This window comes from Acomys minous (genome assembly GCF_964271855.1).
Source record: "Acomys minous genome assembly, chromosome: 16".
NCBI lineage: Eukaryota > Metazoa > Chordata > Mammalia > Rodentia > Muridae > Acomys > Acomys minous.
In genome coordinates this window covers 63,211,119-63,225,423 of record NC_140498.1, presented here as the reverse complement: position 1 = coordinate 63,225,423, position 14,305 = coordinate 63,211,119, and the positions used below count along the sequence as shown (strand labels likewise).

Genomic DNA, 14,305 nt, shown 5'->3' with positions numbered 1-14,305 from the left:
AATGAATTTTTCCATCTGTAATCCCGCCCCCCCTTCTAGCATCTTTCCCTCATGCAAGATAATGAGTTAATGTTTACTCAGGAGAGAAATTCTCATCTGGAAGAATCAGTCTTCCCCTGCCCCCTCCCCCCATGAGATTCTAGGGAAAAGACGAATATCCAGGAGCCCATTGTTTTACTAGAAGCTAGCCTAATGGAGATATAAATGTCTCGTTACAATATCCTTGTTCCTCCCAGGCAAGCCCGTTACAGGAATGAGGGTGGGGACTGTGGAGCTTTAAGGTCTAATGGAGACTCCCAAGTAGGGGCTTACAGGGTGCTGAAACTAACAGCTATGTGTAACTGCCACAGAAAGGAAAGTGAGGAAGACGTGGAGGGGGCTGACCTACCAAAGCTAAGTGGACACAGAGAGTAAAGTAGTAGGCAGCTTATACTCAAGATACAGCCCTCCAAAGCATTTCTCTCTGGTTGTTTAATCTTCCTTTCACACCCAAAGCTCCCCTAATAGTTCACCCATACTCCATGGCTCTTTGTAAATGTCTCATTTCCCGACCCTTTAAGTGATTTCTGTTTGAGTCTCAGGTTCCAATGACAATAATCTCCATGTCATCTGGAGTCACCACCACTCAAGGCTCCTAACTGCTTTGCTCACTGCTGCCTATTTACCACTTGTGAGGTAATCTCAGTCTCGTGGCTTTGGTAAGAAGTCAACTACTTTTAAAAGATTTGTATTGTCAGTTTCTTTCCTGATCCTTTCTTGGACACTTCCCTAATTTTGTAGCGATTTGGACTGATTAAGAGATTTCTTCAGGCGCCAAGTCTAAGTTTCTGACGCTAACAATCTTACATTTCTTCTATTTCATCAGGGCTGAAGTAAAGATGAACTTAGGATCAACCATTACACATTACTAATATTAATGACATGTTCATGGGGCTCAATAGATAGCTCAGGCTCTAAGTGCACTGGCTGCTCATCCACAGTGCCTCGCTTTGACTCCTTGCACCCAAGAGACAGTTCGCAGCTGTCTGTAACTCCAATAATAAAGGTTCAGACACTCTTTTCTGGCCTCTACTGATAGCATGTACTTTGTATACACAGCAGCAAAACTTATGACCCGAAATTAAATGAATTTTAATTTTCTAAGAAAAAATAACATACACGTGAAGAAAAAAATTTATAATTATATTTAATTATATAACTTTAAAGATAATAATGAAATATATATTATAATAATATAAATGGAATCATATATTTATGTGTATTTTAACCATTTGCTGGTAACCTATGAGGCCAGAAGAATGCTTCAGATGTTCTGGACCTGGAAAAATAGGTAGATCTAAGCAATCTGATGTGGACGCTAGGAGTCAAACTTGGGTACACAAGAGGAACAGTACTAGAACAATCCAGCTCCCAAATATGTCATTATAATGAAGTTGTTCCATTACTTCTTTTGTCTCCTATGAGTTGAAAGGTGATAAAGTCCCTGCTAGACGGTTCTTGAAGGATTCAATAGATTTCTATCCCTCTGAATGGACTTTCCATATAACTTCTTGTTTTCTTTGTTAATACAGTTGTCTTAGTGTGAGTAAAGATGATAGAAAGCTTTGTTCAAACCAGTCCAAGTCTGGTCAGATTATATCAGGAACATTTCTGTAATTTGAGATATGTTTTTCATTTTTGGAATCTTTTTGAGATAGAATCTCTCTACATAGCCATGGCTGTCCTGGAACTCACTATATAGATCAAGCTGGCCTCAAACTCAACAAACTGGCCTGCCACTATCTCTCATGTGCTAGGATTACAGGAATGCACCTCTAAGTCCAGCTTTGCTATGTTTTTAAAATAATCTCTCTCTCAGAGAATGAAAGGAGAAATAAAATTGAAAAGGAAACCATCAATGTTTTGATGAACAGTAATACTTCTTGAAATTCAGTAATAATTTAAACTGGCAATCCTTTCATATGTTCTCAATAATTGAGGTATCTGCTTTGTTAATTTCACCCATTTAAAGATGTCTGAACTGTGTTTATGTGTGTACACCTGTGCCAGGGTGTGTAGCTGGCCGTGAGAAGACAACTAATTGCTGGCTACTATCTATTTCTGCTATGTGAGTTTTAGAGGTGAAACCCAGGAGCCGTTTGATTCAAGTGACCTCATTGGCCCTTATCTGGGATTAAAAATTACTTACATATGTGCTTGTGTATGAGTGTGCACATGCCCCAGTTCAAGTGTAAATAAAACAGAGAAATAAGCAGGGATAAAAGGTTTCTCCCAACACCAACCCACCCACAAAAACTTTGGCCCAGAACTCACCATGCCTACAAGATGTGCAGGGATAAAGATAGAGCAGAAATAGCAGAAATTGAGGGAGTGTCTAATCAAGGCCTGGTCCAACCCAAGACCCACCCCATAGTAGAGCGCCAACCCCCTGACACTATGAAGAATACTTTGCTATATTTGCAGACGGCAGCCTAGCAGTTGTCCTCTGAGGGACTCCACCCAGCAGCCCTTCAAAACAGATATTGAGACAGATGGCCAAACATTGGGCGATATGCAGGGAGTCTGTAAAAAAAAAGGGGGGGGGGAGGGCTGGAGGAAATGGGAGTTCTACAGGAAGACCAACAGAGGCAACTAACCAGGGCCCACAGGGGCTTGCTGATATTGAAGCATCAACCAAGGACCATGCATGAAGTGGAACTAGGCCTGCTGCAAAGATGTAGTCGAGGGGCAGTTCAGGCTTCCTGTGGGTCCTCTAGTAAGGAAGGCAGGAGGCTTTCTCTGAAGTGGCCTCTGTTGCAAGCTTTTTGACCACTTCCCTATGGCAGGATTGTCTTGCCAGGCCACAGGAGAAGAAGGTGTCCTGATGCAAACTGATGATCTGGGGTGGCTTGGAGTGGGAAAAGAGGAAGGGCAGGAGGAGGGGGAGGGAAGGAGGGTGGGACTGGGAGTGAGGAGGGATGGGGCTATGGCCAGGATGTAAGGTGAATAAATAAATTAATTAATTTTAAAAAAATAGGTGTCTCCCAGAGACTGAACACCGGTCATCTGGCTTAGCAGAAGCCAAATTTGCCCAGTGAGACAATTCTCTGGCAATAATCTGAGAAAGTGTTATAAACAATTGTTTACACCTATGAATAAACTAACATTTTCCAAAAAAGATAGTTTATTATTTTCATTTGTAAATGGGATTTATCATTCAAATTGTCCTGTTTTCTCCATCCTTAGATGATACTATATTTACAATCTGAAAAGACAATACTTTACTGATGCAATGTTTCAACTAATCTTACTTGAGCATCATTGAGATGGCTTAGTAGGAAATGTGAACTAACACTGATCACCATGTAAAGATGGCCAAAATTAGACCTCACAAAATTGTCTTCCAGTCTCAATATGCATCATGGACTAAAAGCCCATTGTCACATTACACAGACAGACAGACAGATACACACATGCACACACACACACACAATTTTTAAAAAATAAATCTCACTGCTGTTACATTATCCAGCATCGCTACATAATTCCCTTAGGCAGTACTTCAAGATGAAATGCCAAGTTGTAACTATTAGGAACATGAAGAAGCACAGAGCATCAGATAACATATCCATATCCATACCAATCAAGCTATGTTGTGAGATAGTTTGTTTTTTTGTGGATTATCCTACTTCATTACATCTCTATCAGGTAGATTAAAAGTGCTGCTTTGGGTACACATATACGGTATTTAATGTTTCTTATGCTCTCTTCTATTAAGCATCTTAACATTACTATTGTTAAAATGTATTGACAAAACAGGCCACATTGGGGCCTTCTACCCTTGGTCTTGTACTCAGGAGGCCGACACATAAGAATCGAGAGTTCAAATGTAACCTTGACTAATTACTGACAACCAAGTCAGGCTGGATAACAACCCTCCACTACCCTTTCACAGACATCCTTACTTGAAACTGCCTGATATATAAATAAACAATAGACCACGGAGATGATGGGCATCCATCCCATTCTATACACTGAAGTAGAAGAATGTCTACCACCAAGTGATAGGGCACAAGATGAACAGAAGACACAGAAGGAATTTAAGAATTTCTTGATAAAACTTCTGTAAATGAATTTGTCACACATACAGCAAACTTCAATAACTACTACAGCTGTTTCAAAATACAAACCACAATAGCAATTAGTGATCTCCACAAGGCTATGATGAAAAAAGGATGAATCAGATTCTTTTTTTTTCTTGAAATGGAAGAAAACTATGATGACTAAAATCTTTATCAAGTCAGGTTTACACGAATTGGGTTTTTCCTTTTATGAGGTTTTTTTTTTTTGTTTGTTTCTTGATGTCATGATGACATATAAAGGCTTTATAGTGTTTACAGGGTTAGAGACATGGCCAAGCAGTTAAGACAAGCTCATTCCCAATACCTACTAGGTCAAGATTTTTGACAACTTCCTGAAATTCCAGCTACAAGAAGATCCAAAAGTCTAATCTTGGGAACCAGCATGCACGAGGCCATACAGATACAAAGACACACTCACATCACATAATTAAAACTAAAACAAATCAAGTTGTTAAAGAAATTTACTCATGAATGGTTTTCTTGTATAAGAATTCATTACTGAAAAAAAAAAAAGAATTCATTCCTGTAACTCAGGTGTTAAGGCATCAGAATGCTGACCTACAGAGATTTTCTTCATCATGAATGTTTCATGTAACAAAGAGCAAGCATGTAGGCTTGAAGTAAGAGAAACCAATCCTCAGTTGGTATCATTTGATAAGATTTAGGAAATGCTGCCTTGCTGGAAGACATATGTCACTTGGGGTTGGCTTGAGATTCACATCCACACCATTTCTAGCTCCCACTCTCTGCTTCATGCTGCAGGTTGAGGATGTGAGCTCTGAGCTTCCTGCTTTAGTGTGACACTTGTTGTGGTGCCAATTTCATAGTGACCCCACATCTCTCTGGAAACATAAGCCAAATTAAGCTCTTTCATATGTTGCTTTAGACATTACGTTTTATTACAGCAACAGAAAAGGCACTAATACACACCCGTACGGGATTATACCTGGATATATTATTTCATGTAACTAAAGAGACTATGAAATATAAAATGGTTCCTTTACTGTTTACCTTATTATTTAAATTCATAGGGTTTTTGTCTGCAAGAATTTGCAAGTTCAAACAAAATGAGGACATCATAATGCTTGAATAGATTGTTGACACTTCATCAGATTTTTCCCCAGAATAAATAATCTTCTATAGCTGAATGCAAATGTGCTGCCAAAAGATCTTACCACATACTTTACAGTCATAGATTTCATTCAGTATACATTTTTTTTCAGGTCTTCAAAAACTACTGTCATATGCAAAAGGGTTTAATAGATTGATTACATACTAAAGGTTTTACTCTTGTATAAAGATACCATGAAATACAGACTTTTCCACACTGACTACATTTGTGGAGTTTCTCTGCAGTATGACTTTTTCTCATTATTCCAAAGATAGCTGCTACATGCAAAGGCTTTAACACATTGTTTAAATTCACCTGATTTCTTTCAAGTATGTGTTTTTGTTTACGCACAGATAACTGTGTTGTAAAAAGGCTTTATCACATTGATTGCCGTTTGTAGAGTTTCTCTCCAGTATGTGATTTCTTTTTTATGTATTCAAGAGTGACTTTGATATGCAAATGTTGGGAACAAACAAAAGAAACTTATCTTAAGCAGTGCCTTTTTGTTTTCAGACACATTTAATCATGGGATGAAACTAAGTTCAAGTTCCCAGGCCCCAGGAGAGCTGAGGACTTCCCAATAGCTGACCAGCTTCTGTTATTCATCATTTGTTCCATAAAAACATGACTGTTCCTAACCACAACAGAACAAATAGAGTTGATTAATTAGACAGTAAAGCTTTCATTTTATATCAGTTGACATAGAACAATCACATAAGGAAAGCTCGTATCCCTAAATCCTGATTGGTAGAAATATGTAACTGTACCTTTGGTTTTCAAGCTTTAAAGCTCTGTAACATCCTGGGTCCAGGGGATGGGTGTGTGAGTGTGTGTCACAGTTCAGCTCTGGAGTCGGCTCTGCAGCTCTGGTCCATAAGTAGTAGCAGCTTGAATACAATAAATTCTTGACATTGTCATTGACATGGTGATGAGTTGTGTTAGATCTAAGCAGGCCTCATAAGACAAATGCTTTACCAAACTGAGTATATTCATAAAGCTTCTTTCTATTTGTGTTCTTTTCAGCATTTGGAGATAACTGTGATGGGCAAAGGCTTTACCATATTGCTTATTTTTGTAGAACTTCTTTTTAGTATGAATACTTTCAGGATGATGAAGACTAAAGAAATATGCAAAAGCGTCATTTACAATATTAAGTACATTCATATGGTTTCTTTCCAGGATGAATTTTTCATGATGATGAAGACTACAGAAATGTGCAAAGGCTTCACCATGTTAAAGACATTCATAGGGTTTCTCTCCAGTATGTTCTTGTCTGTATTTGGAGACTACTAAGACATGCAACGGCTTTACCACATTGAATACATTCATGGGGCTTCTCTCCAGTATGCATTCGTTTATGTATTCGGAGATTATTTGGTTGTGAAAAAGCTTTACCACATTGATTACACTCATAAGGTTTCTCTCCAGTGTGTGCTCTTTCATGTACTCGGAGACTACTGTGCCATCCAAAGGCTTTACCACATTGATTACATTCATAGGGTTTCTCTCCAGTATGTGTTCTGTTATGTATTAGGAGATGACTGTGGCGTGAAAAAGCTCTATCACACTGATTACACTCATAAGGTTTCTCTCCAGTATGTATTCTTTTATGTAATTGGAGACTACTGTACTGTGAAAAGGCTCTATCACACTGATTACATTCATAGGGTTTCTCTCCAGTATGTATTCTTTTATGTATTAGCAGTTGACTGTGACGTGCGAAAGTTTTACCACATTGATCACATTTGTAAGGTTTCTCTCCAGTATGAACTCTTTCATGTCTTTGAAGATGACTGTGATGTCCAAAGGCTTTACCACACTGATTACATTCATAAGGTTTCTCTCCAGTATGTGTTTTTTTATGTACTCGAAGATAACCATGACATGCAAAGGCTTTACCACACTGATTACATTCATAGGGTTTCTCTCCAGTATGTGTTCTTTTATGTATCAGAAGATAACTGTGTTGTGAAAAAGCTTTATCACATTGATTACATTTGTGGGGTTTCTCTCCAGTATGTATTCTTTTACGTATTTGGAGATTGCTGTGATGTGCAACGGCTTCATCATAATGAATCCCTTCATACATTTTCTCTCCAGTATGAATTCTTTCGCGCCTTTGAGGATGACTTTTACATGCAATGGCTTTACCACATTGAATATATTCAGGAGGATTCTCTCCAATATGCCTTCTTTCATGCCTGCAAAATAATTGGCACATGTGAAAGCTTTACCACATTCATTACACTGATGAATCTTTTTACCTGCATGAATTAATTTTATAATTTGGTAAAGAGGAATCAGAGCTTAATGTTTTACCCAATTGTTTACATTTAAGGTTCCCCCCTTCATTATGGGTTGTTTTGCATCTTTGAAGATATCTGTGATAGTAAGAGTATTTATTACATGGCTCACATTTATAGACACATATAGCTGTGATATTGGTTGTAATCTAGCAAACTATAATTATAGCAATTCTGTATAAGCCTTTCCACATACTTGAATAAAACTAGAAGAACTCAAAGGTTTACCACACTGACCGCATTAATAAATTTTCCAATAGTGTGAGTCATACATACTACATTTGCATAGTGAACCAAGACAAACAGAAGAATTTTAACTTTTCTAGTATTAGTATGGATTTTCTGCAGTGTGAGTTTGTGGATGTATTCCCAATGAAGCTGGAAAACCAATTAATGATAAACTTTTATCACATCAGAAAATCTGCTCAAAGTAAGGAACTATTATATAACGTTTACCTATTCTGAGAAACAGAGTTACATTGCTCTGTTCAATATCCCTAAGCTCACATGGCTTGTATCCATTCTGACATGATATACCTATTTAAAGGAGACTATCAAATGAAAGGTCTTAACATTGCATTCACAGTTTGTTTTTGTTACTTATAGACATGTGATATAGGGATTAAAGTTTCTCCACAACATTCTTGACTCTCATAAACTGCCACTTTCATTAAACTTACTGGCACTTCTACAGAGTAACTGTAATGTGGCTATGATTCAAAGAGAAATATATGTTATGCATTGTTTTCTTGTCTTCTCTCTGAGAGGAATGCCTTGCAAACACAAATCAGGTAATTCAGATGGAAGTACATACATTTTTGAGAATTTAATAATCATCAATACACTTAAAGCAGTGCCTTTTTACATTGTTGCTTTTCTTTTAAAACTTTCAGGACACATTACAATTCCTTAGAGGCATGCTCATATCAGTTTGCACATGAAAATTACCTTCCGTGTCTTCTAGAACTTTGACAATATTCTTCAATATTATGGTTTTCCCAATTGTAGCCTAAAATATAGTACCAGAAAACATATGATATGTTATTGGAAATCAGGCAAAATTTAAGTTCTTATCTTCAGTAAATCTTAGAACCATGTCTGATTTACTTACCTCATTCTTCCTTACATCAATTGTAATTACAAAAGGGAATCATTAACAAAGAAACAGTTATCTCCTTATTTTAAAAAGTGAAAAAAAAAATTCACTTCTTACCTATAGCTATGAGGTTCCTGTAGGTCTCTCCCATAACATCTTTGTAGAGACTCTTCTGGGAAGGATCGAGCAAAGCCCACTCTTCTTGGGTGAAGTTCACACACACATCATCATAGGTCACTGCATTCTAAAATATCCCATATATGTGTACAACAGAAAGCATGATACTGACAACACTGTATATGTTTCCTTCATTGACAATATGTTCATATAGTTCTGGATATTTCTCCACTTATTTCTTGATATACAAGTTCTAATGTAATCACCAAGTCATTTCAGAAGGAACCTGAATAATGGTGCCCACCTCCATTATTTCTGTGCCTTTTGAATAAGATATAGTCTTAACCGCGCGCGTGCGCGAGAGAGAACACCAAACAGACAAACAGCATATATCAGAGAAATTGTACGAACATTTGCTAACTACAAAAAATGATGGGCAAGCTTGGTGTATTCACTCATGCCTTTAATCCCAGCGCTCAGGAGATAGAGGCAGGTGTATCTCATTGTGTTAGATACCAGCGTGGTCCATGCAATGAGTTATAGGACAGCCAGGGGTACACAGTTAAGACCCTGTCTTTCCTGAAAGAAAAAAAAGCAAGCAAGCAAGCAAACAAAAAACCCAAGAAAGATAGAACTCAGAGATGTTTACTGAAGTCTACTGAAAAAATAGAATATACTCTCTGCCAATTTCAAAAGTCAAGGTGTGGGTAAAGATCAGCACAACAGCATATGCTTGACATGTTCAAAACCTTACATTCCAGACCCATCTGCCAATAATAATAATAATGGAGAAGGAGGAGGAGGAAGAAGAGGAAGAAGAGGAAGAAGAAGGAGGAGCAGCAGCAGCAGGTGGTATGTTGGCTCACATTTAATTCCAGAACTCTAAAGCCAGCGTCAGATATTTCTCTACACTCTAAGCCTGCCTAATCTACATATCTACTTTCAGAGCAGCCAAAACTACACAGAATCTTTTTTCTTCAAAGGCGAAAATTAAACCAACAAAATTAAAAGTATAAGAACATCAGGCTAGTATACTAGCTTAGCATTGAATAGCGCTTGTTTCTACTGTATCTGCTGTGATTTAGTGAGTCTATAATGGTGCAGACATGGCAGCATGGGAAGGAAGCTGACCGATCAGTTTCAACAATAACACAGGAGACACAAAAGAACAGGAAATGTGTTGAGTCTATGGACATGCAAATCTCACCCTCAATAAAGAATCTACAGAGTTTCCTCCCACAGAAGTTTCTATAAGCTCCCCAAAGAAAGCCACAAAGGAAAGACAAGCGTCCAAAGATACGATTCAATCAAGTATGTTCTACCTTGGTCACTATAGGCTCATGGGCATGCCACGATGAAAATGCATTTAGTCTAACTTAAATGATCCTAATACTGTGCAACAATAGAGAGCAGTGTGTACATAGTGAGGGAAGGCAAAAAACATCAGGGCAAACACAAAACATGGCAGCTCTGTCTCAGATACATAGGGCTTCAGTTTCGAAAGGGTCACATGGCCCTGAACCTGCAATTCCTCATACATCACTCAATTTGGTTACTTCCTCTTCCTATAGGCAACTCTTTATGGTCTCATAACATCGATATCTCAACATCTTGTGGTCCCAAAATGCAACTGAGGCTTCATCCTCACAGCTTCATGCAGCGAAAGCCTACAGTGTCTTCACTGGAGATCAGACTCTGCTAAATCTAGGTGGCTGGCACAGTGCTGACCTAAAACCACAGAGAAAGAATCCATGATCTTAAATGTTTCATCTTTCTTGTTTTCAGAACATGGATGATCCTGTCAAGTTTATCCCCACTTTTATGTGTATATTTGTACGTGTGAGAGAGAATGTCTTCCATGTGTGTGCAGGTAACACACCAAAAAGGGTGTCAGAGCCGCTGTCTCTCGAGTACCAGGTGGTTTCTAGCCTCCAGATATGGGTTATCTGAACTCAGATCATCCCCAAGAACAGCAAGTCCTGAGTGACCTGCCCAGTCCACATCGTGCTTTTTAATCCAATAAGTGCAAAGTCTTTCAAAGATTAACAACATAAACCCAGATAAATAAAGAGGTAAATACATTATTTCTGAGAAACTGATGCCTCAGTGTTAAGATGTTGGGTTTGGGACTGAGTGGGATGTCTGCAGACAGTCCCTGCTCTGTCACATGAGACCCAACACTCAGGGTTTCCTTCTCCTGCCCATGTCCTCTGTAGATACCGCAGACCTTCCCCACTTACCCTTCCCCGCTGCCTAATCTCCATGCCCCAGGCCCCAACTATGGGCAGAAACCCCTGCTCAAACACAGCATATGCCTGCCAGAAGACTAGGTATTTTTTCCAAAGATGTAATTCTGTCTGTTACCCCAGACCCGATTCTCACAGTCACCCTTAACACTGGAACAGAATACCAGGGGCAGTTTCATCTCCCCCGAGTCCACACCTCCTATGTACCCAATGGACCATCCAATACCCTTCCTTTCCTTGCCTCACCTATATGTCCCAGGCCCACTTGGGCAGACACCCCTTGCTCAACCACGTGCCATGCCTGCCAGAAGACCAGGTAGGCTGTCCACAGATCTAACACATTATCTGTTTCCCCAGACCCAATTTTTGCAGTTGCCCCTAGCACTGGAATAGTACACCAAACATAGCTCCAACTGCCTTATGCATCCATGCCTCCTGTAGATCCCTAAGACGGTATCTTTCTAACCTACTCTTTCCCAAGCCTCCAAAACCAGCAAGGATTCTCTGTTAACAATAGCTAAGGAGGCCAGTAAAAAAGGCAACACTCTGCCAATACACTCTGAAAATCCAGAGAGCAAAAAGAAACCCAGGATAAAACTCCCATCCAACGAAGTAAAACCCCCAAATCAGTACCTAGACCTAAAATCACTCTATCTTTGGATTCTAATCACCAGCATAACCAATAACAGCTAGGGAAATATGGCACCCGCAGAGCCAAGCTGTCTTACCACCGCAGGCCCTGAGCTGAAACACATGAAAAAGACCTTAAAACCGACAAAATGAAGATGATAGAGGTCCTCAGTGAGAAAACACATATAACTCCTTTAAAGAGATTCAGGAAAACACAAATGGGAAAAAAAAATCAAGAAGTTTCTCAAAGGAAGAAAGGGAGAAAAACAAATAATTAGAGGAAACCAATAAATCCCTTAAATAAAGCCAAGAAAACAAACAAACAGAGGAAATAAATAAAACTGATCAAACTCAGAAATGGGAAATAGAAACAATAAAGAAAACACAAACTCACTGAATCCTGGAAATGAACATTTCAGGGCTGCAAAAAGAAACTGTCAAGGCAATCAAAGGACAGAGATGGCAGAGAAAATCTCAGGCATTGAAGATACAATGAAAGAAATGGATACATCAATCAAAGAAAGTGTTAAATCCAAAAATTTGCTGGCACAAAACATCCAGAAACTCTGGGACATTATGAAACTACAAAAATTAAGAATATAGGAAGGAGAAGAATAACAGCTCAAAAGTCCAGAAAATATTTTCAACAAAACCATAGGAGATGCCTATCAAGGTACAAAAGTCTACAAAATACAAAATGGACTGGACCAGACAAAAAGGACCCTCACCACATAATAATCAAAACACTGAACATACAGAACAAAGAATAAGCTGACTTATTAGAATTACATCTGACTTCTCAATGGAGACTTTAAAAGCCAGAAGGACTTGGACACATATGCTGAAGATGCTAACAAGCCACAGATACTGGCCCAGATTACCATACTCATAAAAATTTCAATTACCATGAGAAAATAAGGTGTTCTACGATAACATCAAATTTAAACAATATCTATCTACAAATACAAGACCATAGAAAGGTAGTAGAATGAAAACATCAACCCAGAGGGTTAACTACACATATGAAACAAGGAAAATAAATAATCTCACAACATCATCAAAACCAAAAGAAGGGAAGCATACACATACACCACCACCACCACCAAAATTACAGGAATTAACAATTATTGTTCACTGATAACTCTCAGTATCAATGGCATCAATTCCCCCAATAAAAAGACACAGGCTAACAAGTTGGGTATGAAAAAAGGATCCATCCTTCTACTGCATACAAGAAATACAGTTAAACATCAGAGAAAGACATTACCTCAAGGTAAAGGATTGAAAAAAAGATATTTCAAGCAAATAGACCCAAGAAGCAAGCTGGTGTAGACATTTTAATATTCAACAAAATAGAATTCAAACAAACATTAATCAAAAGACATAAGGAAGGATACTACATATTTATTTTTAAAAATCCATGAAGAGAAGTTTTCAATCCTTACATCTATTCCTTAAACATAAGAGCACCCACAGTTGTAAAAAAAAAAAATATACTTCTGCCACTTAAATCACATATTGACCTTCATTCTTTAATAGTGGGAGACTTAAATATCTCATTCTCACCAATGGACAGGTGAGGAATGCTCAAGCTAACTGGCATTCAAGACCAAATGAACCCAACTGATATTTACAGAACATTCTAGGAAAACATAAAAGAATATATCTTCTTCTCAGCATCTCATTGAACTATCTCCAAATTGATGAGCTACTCCAACACAATATAAGTCTCAACAAATTGAAACAACTCCCTGCATCCTACAAACCACAACTCTTTACTGTATTAAAAGTGAGCCAAGATAGAAATAAGAAAGAAATTAAAGATGTTTTACAATTCAATAAAAATGAACACACAATATATAAAAAATTATGGGACACAATGAAAGTAGTGATAAGAGGAAAGTTCGTATCACTGAGTGCATGCATAAAAAATTAAACATATCTATTGCTGTCAGCTTAACAGCACATCTGAAAGTTCTAGAACAAAAAGAGGAAAGCACACCTACAAGGAGTAAACAATAAGAAACTACTGAATGGAGGGATGAAAAGAATAAAATAGAAACAAAGAGAACAACACACACACACACACACACAAATCAATGAAACACAAAGTTGATTCTTTAAGAAAAACAACAAAATTGACAAACCCTAATCTAAACTAACTAAAAGACAGAGAGGGGATATTCAAATTAATAAAATCAGAAACAAAAGGGGGAACAAAGTAACAGACAATGAAGAAATCCTGATAATCAATAGGACATATTTAAAATAACAACAACCTATACTCTACCAAATTGGAAAAATCTAAACACAAACAAACAAAAATCAGGATAATTTTCTCAAATGGTATCACTTACAAAAGTTAAATCAAAACAATGCAGACAATATAAATAGACCTATAATCCCTAGTAAAATAGAAGAAATCATTACCAGACTCAGAACCAAAACCAAAGAAAAACAAAAAACATGGTAGGATGGTTTTAAGTGCAAAATTTAACCAGATTTTCAAAGAAAACTTAAGGCCAAAACGAATCAAAGCATGTCTTCTGCATTCCACTCAGCTCAATTACACAGACCTAGAATGTCTTTGGATGTGATCAGAGCAGCCATATTGCTGGACAAAAATTTCTCTCCAGGTATGAACAAGGGTTTACTTCTAAGAATATTTAACACATTCTAAA

At 37.8% G+C, this 14,305-nt stretch overlaps 1 protein-coding gene across 7 annotated transcripts in view; it reads right to left on the bottom strand.

The window, feature by feature from the left end:
* Positions 1 to 14,305, bottom strand: part of LOC311585616 (zinc finger protein 431-like) — a gene marked incomplete at its 3' end in the record, with an annotated part of 93,361 nt that overhangs the window by 64,153 nt on the left and 14,903 nt on the right. Inside the window, exons 2-4 of one of the 7 annotated variants that reach the window (XR_014775277.1) lie at positions 8,749 to 8,875; positions 8,484 to 8,544; positions 6,000 to 7,433 (exon numbers count right to left, since the gene is read on the bottom strand). The exons of 2 other annotated variants lie outside the window; for them this stretch is intronic. Coding sequence is in view for 3 of the 5 variants with exons in the window: in XM_084761034.1 (XP_084617160.1) it covers positions 6,476 to 7,433; positions 8,484 to 8,544; positions 8,749 to 8,875 (1,146 nt within the window). Of the gene's footprint in view, positions 1 to 4,074; positions 7,434 to 8,479; positions 8,545 to 8,748; positions 8,876 to 14,305 lie in introns of those variants that run through there. 4 more of the 7 variants (XM_084761034.1, XM_084761036.1, XM_084761032.1 and 1 more) reach the window with 4 other exon arrangements.